Source organism: Amblyomma mixtum, chromosome 1, assembly GCF_055824585.1.
Source record: "Amblyomma mixtum isolate Tamu chromosome 1, ASM5582458v1, whole genome shotgun sequence".
NCBI lineage: Eukaryota > Metazoa > Arthropoda > Arachnida > Ixodida > Ixodidae > Amblyomma > Amblyomma mixtum.
This window is the reverse complement of record NC_143012.1, coordinates 84,201,276-84,224,856: the sequence shown is the minus strand read 5'-3', so window position 1 is coordinate 84,224,856 and position 23,581 is coordinate 84,201,276. Positions and strand designations below refer to the sequence as shown.

The window sequence follows — 23,581 nt, the reverse complement described above, 5'->3', positions numbered from 1 at the left end:
CAACTAACATACAGCGCCACGATTGACGGCAGCTTGAAAACAACAAGCAGCGCCAAGGTTCAGTAGGTCAGGCTTTATTGATAAACTTCTTTTCGTATGAAGTGACACAGAGGGCAGCAGTAGTCAAAAAAGAAACTCGTTTTCCACGCCACCAGTGGCGATTTCGTCGCTACCTCCCAACTTCGTCGGTGGCGGGGTCGCCCCGCGAGCCTAGCCTAGCCGATCCAGTTGCAGCGCGAGTGAATCCGCGTCGCCTGCGCTTGACGACGGTGCGTGTGTGTGTGCTGTGGTGTGCGTGCGTGTTGTGTGCGACGACCGCGAGCTCGGGGTCTCGCGCACTGGTTCCTCCTCTGCGCGCTTGGTCCACGCGCACTTCCCCGACCACCGAGAGCCGGCTTGGCGCGCGTGCCACCGCGTGCGACATTCCGCGTCGCGCGCCCGTCCCCGAAAGCCGCTCAGCGTCGCGAAGCGCTCGGAAGCGAAAGCCATGTCGGCGGTAGCGCTGTCCCCGGACGCGCCGGCGATCCGTCTCTGCCATGTCGTCAAATGGCCCGACTACGAGGGCTTCGGCTTCAACCTGCACAGCGAGAAGTCCAAGCCCGGCCAGTACCTGGGCAAGATCGACGAAGGCAGTCCCGCGCAGCTGGCGGGTCTGCGCGAGGGAGACCGCATCGTCGAGGTGAACGGCATAAACATCTCCAACGAGAACCACAAGCAGGTGGTTGAGCGGATCAAGGCTGTGCCCAACGAAACCAAGCTGCTCGTGGTGGACCCGCTGGCGGATGCCTGGTACAAGGACCACAAGATTATCATCAAGAACAGCCTGCCGACGGTCAAGCAGTGTCAGAACCCCGTGCCTAGACCCGGAAAGGTGAGCTTTGTTTTTGTTTCGCCCGTTGCTTTCAGGCGCGTCGCTCGAGCGCTTCTCGCGTTCGGCGACAGAGCTAAGCGGTTTGCTTTCGTTGTTTTTGTTCGCGACTGTCATGACACGATTCGGCGTTGGTGGCCGAGGTTCGGCCGACGTCGCAATCCGGTCCGTTCGGCGGACCAGTCCGTGCGGTGACGGCGAGCTCGTTTTGGCCAGCACACCTGTCGTTCGTTGGCCGTGGATGCGTGTTTAACATGTGCTGCTGAGTACGCGGCCAGGGTTTCGCACGCCCATTCCAGAGCCCGTAGCCGCATATCTCACTCGGCTAGCGGGCTTTAGTTTCGCATTGTTCGGTCAGTGCACGACTACAAGACTACTGGAAAATGCCGTCCACTAAAGTGCGATTGTTCGACTTTTCCGAAAGCTTGCCGAGGCTGCATGCCGTGACTTCGCGAATATTATTGACAAACAAGAGAGAACAGTAAAGTGCGAAACTGTGTTGCATGCGAAGAAACTGCTCATTACGTGAAAAGTCATGCTCGAACACGCAGTATACAGTGGGAAATGTTCTATGAGAAAACAAAGCTTTCCGGGCAACTAATGATAGTAAGCTTAGGCATTATTAATCGATATCCGCTACTCTCTGAACCTCAGACCACTCTGACAAGGCAGCATCCGCTGCTTTGACGTAGCGCTCGTATGCGATATGCATATGGCTGCACGAGCATAATAAACAAGCAGGGAGCTTCGCGGGGAAAAAAAAAAAAAAATCCCTGCATAGCCGAGTGTTATTCGCCTGTGATTCATTCATATGGCACCGCCTCAGACTTCCTTCCTGTCTGGACAGCAGTAACATGATGGGACCCGTCACAGGCGTTCACCGCAGGTGCGGGGAAGGAAGAATCCTCCCTTTTTGTTTTTTATTTGTTTCTAATGCTCTTCGATTGTTCCCGCGTGGTTAATGACTACAGACGTATAAGTACGAACTGGCTTCCTGTACGTTCACGCGTCGTGTGCTGAATTCATTCCCAAGACCTGAAAAAAAGAGAAAAATATATATAGTTTGTTTTCCTGGGCAGGATGGATTGAAACTGTTTTCGGAGCGTTTTAACGCTCGTAGCGGGATTAAACCGTTCCTGCGGCGACGTATTGTCATGAGGGGGTGGGGCGCGATACGATTGAACTTAGTGACGGCTCTTCGCACTTTTCTTTTTTCCTGTGTCGTTTGACCTGATCGTTGGGGTAGCGAGAAAGCTACTTATTGCTGCGTGCGTCACCAGCGTTGCAAGGCCGGAGGGTGGAATCTGTAGATTGCAGTATTACGGGTACGGTCATGTCCACTCAATTGGGCAGCTATGGGATTCACCAGGAAGCGCAACGTTTTTATACAGCGTTGTTCTTGAAGCTGTTTCTTGCTCTGTGCGTGCGCTTGTTGATTTTTTATTTTTTACTTTGTTCGCATGAATGATCGCGCCGCAGTGAAACGCAACTCTCAGGGGCGTGGCTCAGTTCCGCACGGCATATCCGTCCACACTTTCGCCGAAGACGTCAACCGGAGTAGCGCGCTGACGTAATGAAGCACCTGTCACGTGGTCCCAATTTCGTCGACGCCGTTTGGCGGCGTCAGTGACGAGAACGACGCGTTAGCAGCGTTAGCATAGTACCCGGGTTTGAACCCGACCGCGGCGGCCGCGTTTCGATGTAGGAGCCTGAACGCCAAAAGGCGCCCGTGTGCTGTGCGATGTCAGTGCACGTTAAAGATCCCTAGGTGGTCGAAATTGCTCCGGATCCCTCCACTACGGCACCTCTTTTTTTCCCTTCACCCCCCCCCCCTCCACCTTCCTCCCTTCCCACACACGGAGGTGGTTGAGGTGTCCGCCGAGAAATGAATCCGTTATTGCGCTTCCTAAAACAAACAAAAAAACTTAGGGGCTCTCATTTGCTCGGAAAGAATGAAAGAGAGATGAATGTAAGAACATGAAGTGGGGACTTCAGCGGGGGCCGTGCTGACTGCGCGAATTTCCAAAACCAACGCTGCCCTGTCCCGTTGTCGTGCTCTGGCGAGACGCCTGTTACATTGTATATTGTCTGTTATCAGAGACCCAGGAGACTGCAGCGCCTCGCCGAGGAACACCCTCGAATGCTTCGCTGCGGTACGACACGGAGTGGCGTTAGCAAATTTCTTACATGCTCCCCCGAGGTTATGAAAGCCGGGCAGGATTTCCAGCAGTCTAGCTGCCACGGCTATACCGAACATCTGAAAGCATAATACCACGTGTGCTAAAATGCCCTTTGTTTTAATATTTCCCTAGAAACCACCTCGTGCAGGAACCTGTTGGAATATATATATATTTTTACTAACGACACTCCAATGCGTTTGTAGAGCAAATTAACGGTATTGTTCGCTTGATTAGGTCATGTATGTCATTTTATTTTTCTTACGGGAAGTTCCTGTCGCGATCCGGTGTAATGTCGTATAACAGATATGTATTGTACGTTGTAAATGTGACCCTCTGTTTTGCTGTCAAGTTTAGCGGCTGGGTTTCCATGCACTCTTAACAAATACGCCTGCATGGGAGTAAAAAGAGTGCTCTCTGATTCACTCCCTTTTATAAAAGGGAGGCCGTGAGAGGACAGCTTATTCCATTTTTACTCCGTTCTCTTTAGAGTGTGGCCGAGTTTAGCTGTCCAAGAGGCAACTTTTACTATCGGCACTCTGCCACCATGTGCGTTTTTGTGGAGAAATAAACTATTATTATTATTATTATTATTATTATTATTATTATTATTATTAAAGCGAGGTGCCGTACTACAGAAGGCGTGTAACCCGCACGTGTCGCTGAGGAGGATTTTGATCTCGGACCGGAGCGATCGCAAACTTTTGAAGCCCGCCTTGTGCGCGGCGATGAACCCCGATGACCTCTGTCCTGGCGCGCCGAAGCAGACGGCAGTTCGGTTGGCACGTGCGGCTCGGGTTTTGTTTTGTCTTTTTCTTTTTTTCTATCCCTTCGCGCGCATCATTGTCTGCGCGTTGACGCGACGTCATCCGGAAGCTTGCGGTGCTGCGAGCGCGTTTGCGGCCTTCTCGTCTGCTCGCGGTGGAAGCGCGGGACGAAAGCCAAGTGCCAGGCACAGAGTGTGTCGTCTGCTGGCCGCGTGTGTACACTTGCTTTTTTTCCGAAAGCGAAATTCCAAAGGAACGGTGACGTGGAAACGAATACTTTCCCGAGGTCGCGACTGTCTGGAATGAGGGGAGCACTTAGCCTATACATAGCAGTAGTCGGGTCGTAGTAGCAGCGAGCGAAGGTTTGTCCGGGCCTCGGTTATGATTCCGAGTGCGAGTATTGAGCGAGTTGTCGTCACGAAGTTTATCTTCTAAGTTGGCCTTCATTGCCAGTGGTGTTCCGCCTATAATGTGCGCTCTTCCCCTCTCCTCATGACCTCCTCACCCTCGCAACGCAGTGCGAACGAACTCGAGTGCCCGACTGGGCAGTTAACGCTTCGCGCATCCCACCGCGGTGGCTCACTGGTTGCGGAGTTCGGCTACTGAGTCGGACGACCCGAGGTCAGTTCCAGCTACGGCAGCCGCGTTTCGACGGAGGCAATGCGCAGAAGGCGCCCGTGTGCTCTGCGACGTCAGCGCACGCTAAGGAGCACTAGGTAGTCGATATTCGTCCTGAGCCTTCCACTAAAATCTGAACATGAATTAGCCAATATATGGTATTGAAAAGTGAGTAAGCTCTTCACAAACGCCCTCGCTTTCAGGTGCAAGGCATGCTGCCCTGGCGTAAATTTCCATAAATAAAAATACGAAATACCTTACGGTTGGCGACGGATACGAATTCTCTTTTCAAAACATGCGAAGTTCTAGCAGTTACGAAGATATTAACCCGAGATTTTGAACTCGATTTGCTAACCTCGGACCTCCATGCCGCGTTAAAATTGTTACCATCTGCATCAAGTTACTGCGCTTGGAATATGTGGGAATATGCCGGCGTTGCCAAGAGCGGGACTTTGGCAGCATATCTGGCCCCTAAAAGGGAGCGCTTTAGAAAACGGCTCACTCCTTTTTTTACTCCCGCTATTCCTGTGTTAAGAGTGTAAAAGAACCCAGGTGGTCGAAATTTCCGTAGCCCTTCACTACGGCGCCCCTCATAGCCTGAGTCGCTTTGGGACGTTAAACCCCAATAAACCAAACCGTACCTCCTCCCTAGATTTTCTCGTGGCTCGTTTGAGGTGTTCACCGAGAATTGAGGCAGTTGCACCCGTGTCACATTGGCAGACCTAATCGCAGCTGCCCGTAAACCGCACTGGTGTCTTTCCTTTTCGCAAAACCTTTCTTTTTTTTTTCAGTTACCGCATGTTAGCTCTGGTCTTCCGCTCCCCGTGAACCGCGTAATTGGCTTTCGTACCTCCCCCCCCCCCCTCCCTTTCCCTCCCTCCCCGCCTCATTTCTGTCGTCACGTCTCGTGGCCGGCGGTGAGAGCGAATAAAACAGTCGCGTGAAAAAGTGCACGAAACGCGGAAAAATGAAAGCATTCTAATAAGAGGTGGCCCCATGAGAGCGCGTCGGCTCGCGGGGCTGATGCAGTGCCCGCTGTGACGTCACGGACGGACTGCGGGGGGGAAGGAGGATAAGTCGCGCATTGCCAAGGTCACGGCGGCCTTGCCGGTTGCGTCGCCGCTGGCCACGCTGCTGTCGTCTCGTCGGGGAAGGAAAAAAACAACAAAAATTCGACCGAGCCTTGAAGAAGAGAAATGCGCGGCGAGACTTGAAAGCGGCTGCAGTGCAAGCAAAACAACAACAACGAGGTGAACAACAGAAAACAGCGCATCCTCTTTACGGCTCCGCGACAGCGTAACACCAGTTGTCGTGGGCGGTGAACGACGGGGTTGATTCCCCTGCTATCATAAAGTTTCTTACTATTACCTAGAGGGAAAGCTAGCGCTCCGTCCATGGGAGTTTGCATGGAGGCCCCTCGAGACCATTTCAGCCACCATGGGCGCTCAAAGCATCATGGCCCGGTGAGCTACCGGCTGCAGAACTACAACTTTTGGCCAAAAAATAATAGGAATATAAAGCTGTTCGATAACTACGAATGTCCTAACATTCAATATCCTGTCTTTAAATTGCAACAAACTAGTAGAAAAGCATGTAGAAATGTTTGCCCAAAACTAGAGATGGCTAGCTTTCCTACTGGCCAAATAATGAACACTAAAAAAACTAATATTTCGTATTTAACAGGCGCACTTTTCAAACTAAATATGTTTTCAAAAAAAATGTTGTTGCTTAGCTACTTTAAGAGGTTTTTTAATGGCATTTCGGAAAAGTGAAACCTTTTATTGGCGTCGTGTGTCGTTGCGTTTTCACTACTATGGTTTTTGCACACTGCGTTCACGCGAAAGTCGTCTGCGCACACATGAACAGCGCTTTCGGAATGAAACTTGTTAGTAGTACCACTCCATGTTCTAAAAAAAAATACGACTGTCCCGCAACAAGTAGCTCACCGCCCCATGATGCTTTGAGCGTCCATGGTGGCTGAAGCGCAGCGCCGCCAGCTTTCCCTCTAGGTAATATTAAGAAATTCTATGCCTGCTATAGTAGGATGCAACCTAAAAAAAAAAGCAGTCGCTAACACTGGGCCCCGGTCCGCGGCGTCCTGTATTACTCCGCTGGCCAATTGCGACTGTAAACGAAATCAGCTTTTTTAATATTTGACTATATTAAACAATTCGCGTATTAAAATTCTAGAGCTCATAATATCTTTTCCTATGATAGGCTGCTTGTTTCGGTAACAAGAGACGTTTAAGCAGCGCACTACTTTTTCGTCGTGGAGGAATTCAGCGCGCGGAGGCTGAATGTGGGCGGAGCTTCACTGCAGACGAGAAATCAAACGAGCACCCCGCAGTCACTCTTGCCACGCTCACTGGGCTGCGTTGCGGTGTGTACAGCGGAACCCCGGACTAGCGATACTTTGTTCGCGACGCAGCTGTTTGAAACTGTTTCTGGGCACCGATTTTGGGGCAGAAAGGGTTCGAATGCGGGGTCAGTGTGCTCGAAAGATGCCGCTCGTGCATCCTGGATCACTTCCTCTTCACCGAAGTCGTCGTTGCGCTCTATACATGCAGGGCAAACAAAGCCTACAGCCACACCACCTGCAAAACACTGCTGACCTTATATGCAGGGTAAATGAATCTGAGGGTGGTAAAACGGAACTGCGTTTTTCCGAATTGAAAATGAAGCGAATGTTTTTGGGAGCTCTGCGTAAAGTACTGGCTAGTATTTTTCTCGTTCCGCATAGTTTAATTAAATAATCAACGTTAATTAATTACCATTTCAAATGTTTCTTTAAACACGCTCATGCAGGTGTGTATCGGAAAGTCGCCAAGCGCCGTGAAAAAATTGCGAGGATACCTTGGCAACTAAAGTGTTGAGAGGCGAAAGCCGAGGACACTATGCCGTGACGACATCCGGGGGATCTGACGTCACACCGTTCCCGTGGCTATATCGATACCCAAATTATACATCTTTAGGGGATCTTAAGTGTTAATTACGCTTAATTACATATTTTTCCATCCAACAGCGCTCTCATCCACGACTTGGTGAAAAGCTACCCGCTCTTTGCATGCCTTCTGCACTGCCCACGACGGAGCTTCGGGTTGTTGCTGACTCCGAAATGAGCGCCAGCGGCTGGCGCTCATCTCGGAGTCAGCAGGAACCCGGCTGGCGCTAATATAGCCTCTATTGCATCGTATTGTCTCTACACGACTTGCGTGTAGATCAATCGTTTACAGCTGCCGAGCAGCGAAACCGAACGTTTGGCATTGGCGCGATTGCGTCGTCTGAAAGGCTCCGCGCACGTAAACGCTGCGGATCGAGCGGGAAGAGCGTGTATAAGAAGTCGATGAGAAACAAACTGCAGAATTTCTGCAAGGACGTTTCGAAGTCAGCTCCCGCGTACGTACACTTAGCGTCATTCCCATCGTGCCCTGACGACTGCGGCGCCCAGAGTTTTCCTTTAATATTCTCAGCATGGGGCATAATAATGCCGAACCTGCCTCGCCGAGCGGGTGCGTCTTGGATGAAAAAAAGAAAAAGAAGAGAGGGGGGGATAAAGAGAGCCTGGCAGAGACGTCGTCGGCAGTCCGTTTTCCTGGCTTAAAAAGATGCGCGAGCGTTTATTTTTTTTTTTCCTCCTCCGTTGGACTCCGCACCGCTTTTTCCTTGGCCGCTCGCACTTTTCCTCCTCGCTGTCTTTCCTCCCCCTCCGCTTCGACGTCGTCTTTCGGCGATCTGTGACAGTTCAATATTGATTTGATAGTCGGATACAACTCAAGAACGCAGCGGCTTTTCCTCCCCGTCAAAGGACTCCCCTTCCAGCCAATGGCGTCGGCCGATTCTTACGAACCTGCTACCGTGACAATGCAGGGAGTGGCAAAATGGAAGTGGATAGCCCCCTTCCTGCATTGTTCGAGGATACTCACCGCTCTGTATATTGTCACTCCCTGAATTGTCCTGCTACTCTAGGTTCACGAGAAACAGCCGACGCTATTGGCTGGAACGGGGCCCTTTGACGAGAAGAAACGGCTTTTATGCGAAGCATACTACTTTAGCTACCACTTCATCCCTTCACCGTGGTTATGCGCCTCCAAATCACGTGATACATGACGTCGCACCACGTGACACGATGACGTCACGACAGTGGAGAAACGGGGGCCCACCTCGCGCCGTCGCTGTGGTTGTGCGCCTCCAAATCGCGTGATACAAGACGTCACACCACGTGACACGATGACGTCACGGCAGTGGAGAAACGGGGGCCCACCTCGCGCCGTCGCTGTGGTTGTGCGCCTCCAAATTACGCGACACGATGATGCTTCGCATTCTCCAGGCTTAACCAAGTTAAGCCTCAGCCATTTTTTTTTATTGCGAAAGCAATACTGCGCTAGGTTTTGAGCCTTCAGCGTCGTCCCGGCGGATCCACGCTTGACCTTTAGCTTGACCTCTGTTGTGGTGTTCATAGATGCCCTCTGACATAGACAGCGCTGCGTTGATTTGGAGGAAAGGAAAGGTGCCTTACCAACTCTGTGCTTTAGTGGACACCTCAGTAACACTTTAGGCTAATTCCGGCGTTCCGTGCAGCACTCAGGCTTTCGCCTTTCACTACTGTAGTCACTAAACTTGCTCGTAATTTGCTTTCGCAACCTTCGGGGCTTAACCAAGCTAAGCCTGTGCCAATTTTTTTTTTTACTTATAGGATAGGGCGACCCTATCGGCTACTAACGGTTGGGGTAGTTGGAGGAATAGCGGGGTGCGCATGCGCAGAACATTAACGCCCCCTTGGGTTAGCGTCCATTGATGGCCATATGGATAGGGGAGGGGGCGGGGTTCTAGGAGGAGAGGTTAAATCATGTGCTTCATTGAACTTCTGTATACTCAGCACGAGGTCCCGGGTTCGATCCCGTCTTCGGCGGCTGCAGTCGATGCACGATCTAGCGTGTCACGCTGAGTGCGTTTGCAGTAATGACGTAATTACTAACCAGCGTCAACCCAAGCGCAGTCCCTGCGTAGCTTTCCCCTGCGTAGCTGCGTAGAAATTCGTGTTTTTTGTACGGAGTCCATAAGCATATCATAATTATTCTACAAAATATCCATACAATGTGCATGACGTCATATGGAATCCCTGAGATTCCATACCTGCTTTTTGTATACAGTCCATATCGACTGCATATACTTTATACTGGACTCCACATAATCCATATGGTAGCATATGGACTTACGGCACTCGTCATACGGAAACACTCAGTGAGGGTGTCCTGTTGGCAGCCATGCCGTAGGGTCTTCTTCCTATGCCACGCTCACCGCTGCAGGTTCGCTTCGTTTTCTGCTCCGCGGCATCGTCTCGAAACCGGAATCGAGGTCAGCGCGGCGGGGTGGAGATGGAGCGCCACCTACGAGAGGGGGGCGACCCCCGGGAACGCGCGATAGAGACGCGTGCCCCGCGGGGCCCTTGACTCTCTGCGTTCGCGCGACCGTTAACCCCCCGGGGGTGAGAAGTTATTATAACGCCGCACGTTTTTTCCGAACCGTTTGAACCATGGTTTGAACGATATTCGTCACCCATTTCGCCGTTCGCCCATTTCGTCGTCTGCCTGTAGCTGCGCGGGCGGCGGATATACGAAGGCTGGCAAAAGGGCGACCTAGAAAAAATTCCGCGGGGCGGTCCGCGCTCCTGTTTTCAGATCTCTTTTTCTTTTCTTTCTTTTTTTCGAAACAGACGACGTCCCGTTTACTGCGGCGTTCGCAGAAGAGAAGAAAAAGGCCAGATTAGGAGGGAAAAAGAGAGTGGGAAGGGGGGGGGGGGGGGGGCGTTGTCACGTATACGTGTCATTGGACCGTCGCGGTCGGGGGGGGGGGGGGGGGGGTATGTCCCGTGGTGACTGGGGCGGTTATCATCAGCTCATTGTTCTGCTCGGGCCTTCTGCGATATGAGCCCCGACCGAAGGGGAGGGTAGCCGCTGTCGCAAGTCTGTACGTGCGCGAACGCAGTCTCCTGTAATCCGCTGTCGAGATATGCGCTTCTTCACCGCTCTCTCTCTCTCACCTCCTCCTACTCGCCCGCCTTTTGTTCTTTCTCTTTTCGAGTGGTTCGGAAGAGCGAGAAAAAAAATTGAGCCCACGCTGAGGCAGCGATCGCGTATCGAGCGTTAACACGCCTAACATAGGTCGCCGGTTCGAATCCCTGCCGCGAGCTAGACTCCAGGTTAACTAGCAGGTTTATGCTGCGCCACACGCTGAATCGTTCGACGCTATCCGGAACGTTCTGCGGCAAACGGTGGACCTCAGATTTTACGAGAATACCGGGACTAAGTTGCCCGACTTTGACACCTTCCAGGCAGGGATATATACATTATATAGCGGATGAACATAGTTTCTATTGCGGTTCTCGGTCATCATGCTGCCGCCTGTGATTATTTTATTCCCTTATGTAATCACCTCGGTTACCATGGCAATCGCTGGGTTACAATTTGCGTCGTAACGCATAACTCTGAGACCCGAAACGCGAGAAGTAGAGCTAACGCTCTGAAAGAAAGAAGGATGGAAGAAAAGAAAGAGAACAGTGATGGGGGAAGTGGGGTGGGCGAAGCTCGTCGTCGTATCTCGTGTGAATGCGCCGCTTGGCAGTCATTGCAGGTGCGCGCTTATCCTTGGGGCCATCCTGTGCCTGTGCCTCGCGTATGCATCCGATCCTGTGCCCCGCGTATGCATCGCGCCATCAATGGGGCTACCTCCTCCGATCGCAGGGACTGGGTGGCGCAGTGTCGGGGCTGTCGGCGAGACAGTGGGTGCTGTCAACGCGGGGCAGAGTTCTCGTTCGTTACGCTCATCGTATGGTTGTTGTTTTGTGTTGTTGTTGTTTTATTGCAGGGCAGTCGAGGTGCATTCCACAACCGGCTGCTGCTAACGTGAGATCGGGGACAGTAATTGCTAGGACGCGTGAGGGGAAAGCGAAGCCGATACAGCTCGGCTATTGGATATCCCTTGTTCCTGTATTGAAAGTTGGACTCGCTTGCTCTTCTGTGGTACTGAAATGAATCGAGGATGCGCAGATGTGAGACAAAATGCGCCCGGATCGCTTTTCAACCGGCCTGGAGACTTTACTACCCGTCGTACCTCCCCTTTACTCTCCAGCCCGCCCCGTTTCCGCTTTTAGCGCTGATGTCTAGCGGAGCTCGTGGTCTGCGGGTAAAACTAACAGATAACTTTAGAATTCTGGGTTCCTGTCGGTTTGGAAGCGAAATGTAAATGTTTTACACAGAAATAGAGCGCGTAAAGCAGACAACGTGAAGAGAGTATTTCTGGTAGCGAATAATCAATTAACGCGGTATCGAGGAATAAATGTCGGACAGTGCTATTTTGTAGCAAAAACCACCTTTTAAAGAGAGAAAAGCTCCCCTTGATGATTCAAGCAAATAACGAATACCGTTACACGGCTCTAAAAGTATGTCGTTTTTTTTAGACGCGAGCGCCCCCTTTTTTTATACTTGGCCGCAACACTGCTGCACTCTAAACATTAATATGCCTATATGGGAGTAAAAATAGAGCGCGGTAGAGGACAGCTTTACTCCCGTTTTACTACTTTCTGTGCAGAGTGCGCACGTGCACTCTTAACATGAATACACCTATATGGGAGTAAAATGGAGCTTTACTCCCTTCTGTTCCTGTCTGTTTAGAGTGCGCACGTGCACTCTTAACACGAATACACCTATATGGGAGTAAAATGGTGCTTTACTCCATTCTGTCCTGTCTGTTTAGAGTTGCACGTACACTCTAAGCACGAATACACCTATATGGGAGTAAAATGGAGCTTTACTCCATTTTGCTCCTGTCTGTTTAGAGTTGCACGTACACTCTAAGCACGAATACACCTATATGGGAGTAAAATGGAGCTTTACTTCATTTTGCTCCTGTCTGTTTAGAGTTGCACGTACACTCTAAGCACGAATACTCCTATATGGGAGTAAAATGGAGCTTTACTCCATTTTGCTCCTGTCTGTTTAGAGTTGCACGTACACTCTAAGCACGAATACACCTATATGGGAGTAAAATGGAGCTTTACTCCATTTTGCTCCTGTCTGTTTAGAGTTGCACGTACACTCTAAGCACGAATACACCTATATGGGAGTAAAATGGAGCTTTACTCCATTTTGCTCCTGTCTGTTTAGAGTTGCACGTACACTCTAAGCACGAATACACCTATATGGGAGTAAAATGGAGCTTTACTCCATTTTGCTCCTGTCTGTTTAGAGTTGCACGTACATTCTAAGCACGAATACACCTATATGGGAGTAAAATGGAGCTTTACTCCCTTTTGCTCCTGTCTGTTTAGAGTTGCACGTACACTCTAAGCACGAATACACCTATATGGGAGTAAAATGGAGCTTTACTCCATTTTGCTCCTGTCTGTTTAGAGTTGCACGTACACTCTAAGCACGAATACACCTATATGGGAGTAAAATGGAGCTTTACTCCATTTTGCTCCTGTCTGTTTAGAGTTGCACGTACACTCTAAGCACGAATACACCTATATGGGAGTAAAATGGAGCTTTACTCCCTTGTTGCTTTCTGTTTAGAGCGTAGAGCGCGTCGCAAGCGTACGGCGCTGTGGAAATACAGGAGACGAAATAAAGTCGACGGCGACATTCATCGTCTGCGTGGTATTTTAAGTTCGCAGTCACAGACGATAGACGAAAAATTTCCTTTGTCGCATTGTCGTTAGCCGCATGAAGTGTCGGGGAGAGAAAAAAAAGCGCTAATCACCGCATGAAGTGTCGGAGAAAAAAAAAGCTTTAATCAGGAGGCTGCACTTTCGCTGTTACTTTTTGTTGCTTTTACAGCAGGCGCGCAAAATGTTTTCCCGCATTCAAGCAGCAGATGGAATCGAGGTAGAAAATGAGCTGTATCAAACGTATACCTCCGGGCGTGTATCAGAATCACCGCAAACAATGAATTTCCAGCCGCATGGCATTCCAAAGGCAGCGGCCGAGTTGACTCGCTGTTCGTTTAGAGGAAACCTGCTGCGACAGCACATATACGGCTAACGAAATGTAGACGCGACGAAGGCTATTTTTTGTTTATCGTCTGCATTGGCAAACTTCAAATACGACGCAGACGATGAACGTCGCCGTCGACTTTCGTCTGCAGACTCCACAGCGCCGTATAGTATGCTCCGTGCGGCAGGGTTTCAGCGAAAGTTTAAAAGATTATTGAGAAAATAATACCCTTTTAAACTTGCCTTATCTGTAGGGCAGCGCCAAAGCTGTGTAACGGTATTTGTTTTATAGTTTTAGCTTGGACTACCAAAACGAGTTTTGGCATTTTCTCATTAGGGCCGTGTTGGTTATTCTCTCTAGCGGAAATATTTTCCTCGCGTTGTCTGTTTAATGCACCGTAGTTTCGTATGAAACGTGAATTTCTGATTAAGCGCTTTTTCAACAACAAAAAAGTAAAATTCCTCACATTTTCGGTCTTTTCCGTGTGGCATATTTCCTCTGTCCTTCCGTAAGCACAGTTATAGTATGTATTCTACCGTATAGATACTCTTCTCTCCAACTTCCATAATTTATATCGGAAAATAAAAGTGCCGTCAAGACGTAAAAGAATTTTTTCTACACCAAAAAATAAGCTGCTAAGTGTAATGTTCTGGGGAACACATGGGATTGTAGCAAAGGGAGTAGCTGAAGAAAGGGGATAGTCCCCGCCCTCCATCCTGGGGGTTTGTACCCACCCTGCATTGTCGAGCCGCACCCTGCATTGTTCGCGCCGCACCCTGCATTGTCCAGCTAGCAGGGTCAGGAGAATCGGCCGATCGCCATTGGCTGGACGGGGGTGCTTTGACAGGGAAAAGCCGCTTTTTTCTTGAGTTGTACCCGACTATTGTCATGGCGGAGAAAAGGATAAGCCCTTCGATTCTTCGCTGCTGTGACGCAAGGCTCTTGAGTGGGGACCCCGTTGAAGGCGAGACGCTGAGGTCGACGATTGTTTGAAAGCGGAGTGTCTCCGAAAGCGAGACGCCGTGCCGTGTGTGCAGTACGTGTTGCGCTGAATAGGCTCTTCGGGAGGGGGGCGTGTCATGCGGGATGCGTTGAACCTGTTCAGTGGGCTGCAGCCTTGTGTTCCTGTATATGTTCCGACTAGTGTTCCTGTATATGCTCCCCCACATTACAGGAACACTAGTCGAAACCGGCCCGGTGCGCTCCGATCCGGCTCCCACGGAGCGGGGTTCTTTCGCTCTGGGTGTCGGTGCTCTTGCGTGTCCTAGATGTGTTGTGGGGAGAGTGTTGCTTTTTTTTGTTGTTGTCGTTAATGCGGAAAAGCATTTTGTGTCCTGGACCCCAGAGTGTAGTCTGCGTTCGAGTCTGCACTGCCAGAAGTATCCAGCACGACGTATCCGACTCCAAGTTAACCTAGATACCAGCCGAGACCCATTCAGCGGAGACCATTGGAAGCTGTTCAGAATCGTGCCGCCCGATTAATTCATACCGTGTGTGTCAGTCCACGCTAAAGATCCCCGGGTGGTCGACATTATTCCGGAGCCCTCCACTACGGCACCCCTTCTTTTATCACTCCCACCTTCCTCCCTTGCCTCGCGGCGTGGTTGGAGTGTCCACCTATAGAAGTGAGACCGTTACTGCGCTCAAAAGCTAATTTCCTAATTTCCCTGCGCGTAACCCCAGGCGACGGGCTTAACGCCCACCTCGAAGATGCCCGCAACGATGCTCTTCGGCATGCAGTCGCGCGGGTTCGGTGCACAATAATCTGACAGCTGCCTCACGTAGTACGTGCGCAAATACGAGATTCCAGCAGAACTCAATCCCGCGGAATTCTTGACTCTATAGAGCGCGTTTCGTGGCTGATGCGAGCACTAAAAAAATATAAAATGCACATAACTCACATGCAGAAGGACGAAGGCGGCTGGGACGTAAAATGGCAGGAATCCCCCCCCCCCCCCCCCTTTTTTTTTCTTTTATCGTTGCTCTCGTCGCTGTTGCTATACGATGACACGGCGTGCTTTTCCTATTACGATGGAAGGGGGGTTCTAGGGTGTCTGAGTACTCTACTTCGTAGAGTCAGCAAGCTGGAATGGTCGGCGTGTTGCGTATTGTCTTTTTGTTTTCTTCAGTCGCTTCCCTGTTATTTTTTTTCTTTTCTTTTCGTGTTTATGACCTCGTTGCGTCCCGCTGTTGAGCTCGCGCTGACGGCTCATTAAAATTCCTGGGCTCCGTCTTGCTTCGCTTGAAATTTTCCTCCTCTTCGTTCTGTCCATCAGCGCGCGCGCTCTTCAAATCGGGGATCCCGGCGCGTTCAGGGCGATCGTCGCGAACACGAAGACACGTGGTCGGGATCGCTTTCGCGCCGCAGTCCACTTCGGTTTGGTTTGGTTTGGTTTATGGGGTTTGACATCCCAAAGCGACTCAGGCTATGAGGGACGCCGTAGTGGAGGGCTCCGGAAATTTCGACCACCAGCAGGGTTCTTTAACGTGCACTGACATCGCACAGCACACGGGCCTCTAGAACTTCGCCTTCATCGAAATTCAACCGCCGCGGCCAGGATCGAACCCGCGTCTTTTGGGTCGCGGGTTCGATCCCGGCCGCGGATGTAGCGCGCAATTAAGTGGACACGGAAAGTTTCTTGGTGCCCGTGTCCGTCGAGCGTGCAGTTCAAAGCGGCGCTGCCCAGAGCACGAGAGCTTTGACTTATAACCGTCACGCTCTTCTTTCAGTGAGGGTTGGTTTGTCTGTTGTTTACTGCCGGTAAGACCTCCTGCGACATCTAGCTCGTGCGCCATCATGCACATCTCTGACGCGATTTTTAAACCGGGCCTTGGTTCTGCTACCGACGTGCCGTAAGAAGTCGGATAGTGTATACTGCTAGCGTTTTTTCCTGGGCATCCTGGTTGCTTTGTCAAAATCAGCTTCCTATATACTTCCTGTGGCCAAAAAACTTCCTAAGTGTATTGTGCTTCACCGGAAGATTATTTTCAATCCTCGTTTAAATCGTATTCGACCAGACGTATGGTCATAATGCGTTCTTCCATACTCCTGAAGCCACTGAGCGTAGAGATGAACTGTTGGGACCGACGGCCGCGGCGGTCGAATTTCGATGGAGGCGAAATTCCAGAGGCCTTGTGTACTGTGCCATGTCAGTGCACGTTAAAGAACCCGAGGCGGTCGAAACTTCCGGAGCCCTCCACCACGGCGTCCCTCATACCCTGAGCCGCTTTGGGGCTTTAACCTCCAATAAACCCAACCTTATCGAAACGTCGGCGCGCCGCGGCCACGGACCCAACCTTTGAACTCCCGGGCTTGGTTTGGCCTCTGGTACTCTGGTACTCCTTCTCTCTGCTGACCTCTACAGCAGCGGAATGCATTAGCCCTAGAGTAGCCGCAGGGGGATATATGGTTACATGCTTTGTATTATATGCAGGGTTCCGGCTCACGATCCGGGCCTCCCCCCTTTCCAAGGTCTGTAGAATCTACTTGAAATGTAGCCTAGGGCTTCGCCGGAATAATGCTCTTTCTCTCTCGGCATGCCACGAGCCTGGTCGGTGAGATGTCGCATAGGTAATTCCTGCCAGCCCTTGTGGTGTCGCAGGGCAAGGCCTCGCAGCTCTGTGACCTTCGACGCCATCCCTCGCAGGTGTTCTCGTTCTATAGACGCAGTCTTTATGTGTGTGAGCTGTAGAAAGTGCTGGAGAAGGTGACACCCCAATGCTCTGCGGTTCCTGCGAGCACGGATTGGCCCCGGTGGGTGGGATGCCTTTTCTGGAAGGGAATGGCCGGGGAAATGCAGAGGTTCGAGCGCCGCCGAGAGACCCGCTTTTGATCCGATTTGCAACTACATTATCTCCCAGCGGACGTTTTGGAAACTCGCACTAACCGCTCGCGATTTGGGGGATACCCGACTGCACCTATATATACAGGCGCTCCGTTTCACTAAGGAAAGCCCGCTTCCAGAATAGGACTAACGGCGGTCGTTTACGGCAACGCTTATGTCCCCCCCTGGTGTGTTCAGCTGCAGAGGCTCCACCCCGGAGGTCAAACTTCCTCCACCTGAAGCGACGGCGGAGTCGATTAAGCGCGGACCGGTGACGCCCCGGGACACGAGTGTCGGGTTTCCTTGTTCCTGGTGTGTGCGTGTGTTTGCCTTGCGAGCGGCGAAGGTGAGGCCGCGAATCCTTCTCCCCCCTCTCTCTCCCGATCCGTACGTCGCCGACGTCGCGAACGTTAGCTAACCTCGGATTCCAGTGCAGGCGGCGCGGACGGGACACGACTAGAGATGTGAAGGCCTGAAAAAAACACTGCAATTTTGAAAAAAAAAAAAAACGTTTTTTTTTCGTTTTTTTTTTTCAGACGAGAAAAAATGGAAAGAAACATCGAAAATTTCAAAACGCAATTTCAAGGTTCTATGATTTCTTGCTTTCTGTTTAGGTTTTTGTTTTTGCTTTGAAAACCATAACAGTTTGCATCGTTGAATTGGAGAGCAGTCGTCATCGCCGGTGCCATTTAGTGCTTTTAAAACGTTCGCGCTGCGAGTACGCGGGTTCGAGGCCAGGTCACATATAAGATACAGGCTTGACTTAAAAACACACTAATACTTGAACTGACGGCTGAAGTAGAACAAAATGCCTGCAAATTCTACAGCGCAACACACACGGCATAAATAACATAGGCTGCTGTGCACGTAAGCGGTTCTAGCCAAATACAAGCCTAGCTTCTTGATTTCCAACGTAGCAGAGTACAGGACATGTATCCGCAGGAATTTGATCCAGGACAGGGGTCTTGGACTCAGCGAAGCACGTGGCCCCATCTACCTGGTGGCAAGGCCTTTGCACCAACCAGCCGCTAACTCCTCTGGCTTGCCGACTGCTGCAGTACCATAATCAACCGCCAGCTGCGAACGAAACTGGTCACGTTTGGGAAACGTCCATACAAGGATTCGCAACAGGCTTTCAGGGGAACGCGTTCGAAAGCTCGTGTAGGTGCAGTCGAACCTAGCTGTGGACACAACTTCAATCCATGCTGCTGCGCGTAGTGCCGCATCCAGCGACAGTGACTCTCAATCCGATATGGAGTGACTTATAGATCAGTTTTCATGTTCCCTTTGTCGGTGCAATAGAACAAGAAGTTCGTTCCATAAATAGGATATTTATATCACCATATTCGCCTGGAGTGCAAATCGTTATTTATCTTCATTTCAGAATATGACATCTATAACTGCATATTCGACTGAACTTCGGAGCATTATTATTGATGGTTGTGTTGTTGCAATTAAATGTTTTAGTACGTTTTGCAAAATTTCCAATTTTTCATGAAGAAAACCCTGAAAAGAATGGTTTTTTTCATGCCATTCAAAATTCCTTGAAATTTTACATCTCTAGACTCGACCCGGGTGTAACTAGTGTGCGAGTAGTGTACTGTTAAGCCGAAAGCCTTCAATGGCTCATACTGTCGTCCGTCCGTTGAAGGTGCACTGAAGAGGAATCTCAACTCGTATTTTTACCGCTGGAACTCGATCTACACGTTCCGAGTGCCCTTAGAAACTTCGAATTTTTGCCCTGTGCGACCGATTTCCCTAATTTAAATAGGATTAACGTCCGGTTCCAGCCTTTTTCTTTAATTTCCCGCATACGGTGGGAGGAGTCGACCGACCTTTCACCCATTCCCGTGGCGGCTTGCCGCTCTGCCATCGGCGGAGTGATACGTAGTGATCGGCGAAAGCAGAGTCCACGCGTATTTTTATTTCCGTGGGCCTAATTTGCAGCTATGTAGTCTCTGTCTAGATATATTTTTTTCATAGGAACCCTAAAGAACAAATAAAAGCGAAAGCAAAGCCGCCATGCGACTGCCTGAAAGGCACTCCATGCGTTGGTCGACTCCTCCCACCGTATGCGGGGTATTCAAAGAAAAAGGGTGGGAGCCGGACGTTAATCCGATTTAATTTGGGAAATCGGCCGCACAGGGCAATAAATCGAAGTTTCTAAGAATGTTCGGAACGTGTAGATCGAGTTCCCGCGGCAAAAACACGAGTTCAGATTCCTGTTCAGTGCTCCTTTAACGTGCACCGACATGGCACAGCCACGGGCACCCCTTTTGCGCTTCGCCTCCGTCGACACGCGGCTGGCATTCGAACGCCACAACCACAACGGCACAACCACTAGTCCGCCGAGACGGATGGACTGGAACTCCGATGGGACATCTGCGCACGAGTAGTTGTTATCGTCGTTTCTATTTCATTCGACGATTTTTTGCGTGAAAATTTGTGCAGAGAAAATCCGTGCAGCGAAGATTCGCGCAGTGGCATGTTTGGTCTGTCGCCGGCTTCTTCGCTGTTCGATCGGCCCAGACGGGGTACCCAACCGTGGCCGGGAAAGAAGCCTCACAGTGCCGGAGACGATCGAGGCGAGCAGTGTGGCGTATGCTGCTGCAAGAACAGATTTCCCCTTTTTTCCCATGCCCTCCCCCGTGAGCGCACCTACTCGCCTGGCCACGTTCACCGTGTGATCCATTGGTGGAGCTCTTGCGAGAGGGCATTGAGCAAGGATGCAGAGTGCACCCCTTACAAAAATTTTTTTAGACAGTCTATAGGCTACCAATAGACTTCTGGCTACAAAGTCTGTAGACAGTCTATAGACAAATCCTAGAGAACAGTCTATAGGCAATACAAATGCTATAGATAGTCTATAGGCAATCTATAGATTCATGGCCTGACACTTTTAGTAGACGTTTGACCATAGACCGTCTATAGACTATGATTAGACAAAAGTAGATATCTGTAGGAAGGCAACGGAGTCTATAAGAAGTCTATAGACTCTCAATAGACCATTTCTATAAGGGTGTGCGGACATAGTTTCCCCATCTGTCGTGTTCTCTGCACTCGCGGGTAACGTAGGACTTCTCTCCTCCTTCGAAAATGGGAAACGCAGCTTGCCGTTAGGAAGTGTTCCTCGGATAAGGATGGCACTGCCGGACTCGATACAGATCTCGGAGGGGTTTTTTTTAGAGCTCAGCTCTTGCGCGGATTCCGCCTCGTAGTCGGCGTACAGCCGCCGTGACACGCCTCCTGACAACCGTGGCAGGTACTAGTAGAGCGAAGCACCATGTGCCGTGGCGAGAGCGTAGGAATGGACAACCGGTAGGTGGCTGCCACGGGAAGATACCGGACGGTGGCCAGCGGCGTAACATTCCACCTTATACCGACTATCATAATCATCTCTTTTTTTTTTTCGCGCGGGTTCTATCCCGGCCGCGGTGGTCGAATTTCGATGGAGGTGTAATTCTAGAGGCTCGTGTACTGTGCGGTGTCAGTGCACGTTAAAGAACCCCAGGTGGTCGAAATTATCCGGAGCCCTCCACTACGGCGTCCCTCATAGCCTCAGTCGCTTTGGGACGTTAAACCCCACAAACCAAACCATCTTTTTTTTTTGTTCAAGAAAAAGAACGAGAAGAAAATGATCGATTGGAAGTGTATACCATTGTAGACTAGCCCACTTTCTCTCTCTCTCATATACCAGATTTGCCATTTCGGGGAAGTGAAGTAATTTCTCCGAGCTCTCGACACACACCTCCGAGACAGAAAGAAGCGAAGGCAGGTGGTATATGCGTCGTTATTTCGTTCTTCACGCCCCCGCTTATCGCGTATATACCTGTCGTGCTCGGTCTCCTCCCTCGGCCCCCACCCCGTCCGCGTAGCGCTTTGGCGCCCCGTCCTCGTTTGAACCCCCTCAGGGCGAGAGATGGGCTGCGGCGGTATGTTTCCCGCTATAGCATCCACATCGCAGAGGCCATGCGCGCTCCCAGCCGTGGCGGGCGCGCGCCGCATGCAAATCGTCGGCGGGCGCGAGCGCGTGACGCAACGGCCGCGTGCGACCTCGTTACGATGGTCGGGCATGCCGACCGCTTTCCGCTGGCTGCGCCGCACCAACAGGCCTTCCCGGCAGCGGTGGTGTCGCGTTTTCCTTCCTCCTCCTCCTCCTCCTCTCTGGCGCTGTGCCGTAAAGTCACTCTCTGCCGCGTCTCCTCTGCGTCGAGCCCAGATTTTGAGGCGAAAGCCTTTAATGGTTCATACTGTCGTCTGTCCGTTAACGAAGCGTGTCACGCGCGTTTAACTCGGGAACTGCAAAAGACAGAAGAAAACCAATGGTTCCTTCAGATAGAGGAGGAAAAAATGAACCTAGAAGCCAAGTTTTACGACTGTATAGTGATTAGTTAATCAATTATAGGGAAAAATGTTGAAATTGCGTCGAAATAGCGCGGACGTCGGTATAGCCACGGGAACGGTGTGACGCCACTTCCACCGGAAGTCGTCACGGCGTAGTGAAAATTTTCACAGAATGGTCGGAGAAACGTCGGATTTGTGTCAGATTAGGTGGGAAAATGTGTAATTAAGCGTAGTTAACTCTTAACACCCCCAAAAGATGTATAATTTGGGTATCGATGTAGCCACGGGAGTGGTGTGACGTCACATCCACCGGAAGTCGTCACGGCATAGTGGAAATTGTCACAATGGTCGGAGAGGCGTCGGATTTGTGTCAGATTAGGTGGGAAAATGTGTAGTTAAGCGTAATTAACACTTAAGATCCCCTAAAGATGTATAATTTGGGTATTGATATAGCCACGGGAACGGTGTGACGTCACATCCACGGGAGGTCGTCGCGGCATAGTGTCCTCGGCTTTCGCCTCTCAACACTTTGGTTGCCAAAGCGTCCTCGCAGTCTTTTTTGGCGATCCGCTGAGGGGGCTACCTCCTCATCGCTGCGGACGGCGCCGGTGTGCCGATAGCCAGGTACAACTCAAGAAAGAAGCGGCGGATGCCCCTGAAAGGAGGTGCCCTCCAGCCAATAGCATCGGCCGGTGGGCTTGATGTTGGGGTTAATTCGTGTTTAAACCCCTGTCAAGGTAGCGTGAAAAGGGATTAACCAGGGATTAACCGCGACGTCGCGATGTTCGGCCGATGACATTGTCTGGAGGGGCCTCCTTCGGCGGGCATCCGCCGCTTCTTTCTTGAGTTGTATCTGACTATAGTGGCACTGGCGTGCATGGTTCGAGACGTACACGTGTACCCGTGAGGGGTTGAGCTCATCGACAGGGTGGGAGAGGGGAATACCGTAGATCTCTGTCAAAGTTTTCACTTTTGACCCTGAGGAGAGCGCGGAAAGTGTAGGAGTATTTCTGGTTTTTTTTCTCCCTTCGTTACCGTCAGTCACGTGTTCGGCTTTTTTTTTGTTTATGGAACAAGCGTGCCCCCAGGCATATGTCTAGGTATGGGATTGGGCGATATATGGTAGAAATTTGGAGGAGTGGAGGCCGGTTTCGCTCCGAAAGCCGCAAAGTTTGTCAATATGCCGTTTGTCCATTGTCCGCTTGTTTGGTGGTCGAGGTGAGCCAGCTATGCTACATTGGAACCTACCTCCAAGCACAGACACGTATGGGAGGACGTTGACCTTGTTCACGCGGCGGCAGCACGGCGCGAAACAGCTCGACGAAAACTCGGCAAGCTACCGCGCTGTTTCTTCGACGGCGCCCATGACGTCGCGCTTTGGAGAGAAGATTGCATACCCCGCCAGGGACACCGCCGAATGATGCCGTCAGCCATTGCCGAGGCGTTTATTGCCTCCGCAAAGAGGGCTCCAGGGTCTCCATTTCAGGCGGTCTCTGTACGATAAGGAGCTGTGTTAAGGCCTTTAGAGGCAGGCGATGCGGCCGTTATCCGAATTCCGCCTCCGGCGCGGTCTTCCTCTTGTCCGTTCCTCCAAAGGCCAATCAACCGCCATCACTTCGGAACCGTCGAGAACATGGCCCTTTATTGTTCAGGGAGCTCGCTGCCCGTATAACGTTGACTCGTAACTGCCGAAGAATTGATTCACACGCGCTGTCAACTGTCAGAGGTTCAGGGCCATCCGAATCTTCGGAGGGCAACGAGAACTTTTCTTCCCCAATCAGAGTTCCGGGGTGCTCGGCAGTGTATACTCCGCCCTTGAAACTTCTCATGCGAGCTGTTTACACGAACAGATGGAGTGAGAGACTAGGCTGTTCGTATACACATACGCACACAGGGCCAACTTCAGGCTTGCTTTCTGTTGACGTGTTTCGGTTCTACTTCCGGTTCTGCGCGTTCGCACCCACGTTGTGCGTTGCCTGCGGCGGTGACTTCC

At 51.0% G+C, this 23,581-nt stretch overlaps 1 protein-coding gene across 1 annotated transcript in view; it reads left to right on the top strand.

The window, feature by feature from the left end:
- Positions 1-210: 210 nt before the first annotated feature.
- The window catches only part of LOC149367028 (putative PDZ domain-containing protein PDZK1P1), a 108,134-nt gene continuing 84,763 nt past the window's right edge, over positions 211-23,581 (top strand). Inside the window, exon 1 of the mRNA XM_089553639.1 lies at positions 211-871. Coding sequence (XP_089409765.1) covers positions 488-871 — 384 coding nt within the window. The 5' untranslated portion in view covers positions 211-487. The remainder of the gene's footprint in view (positions 872-23,581) is intronic.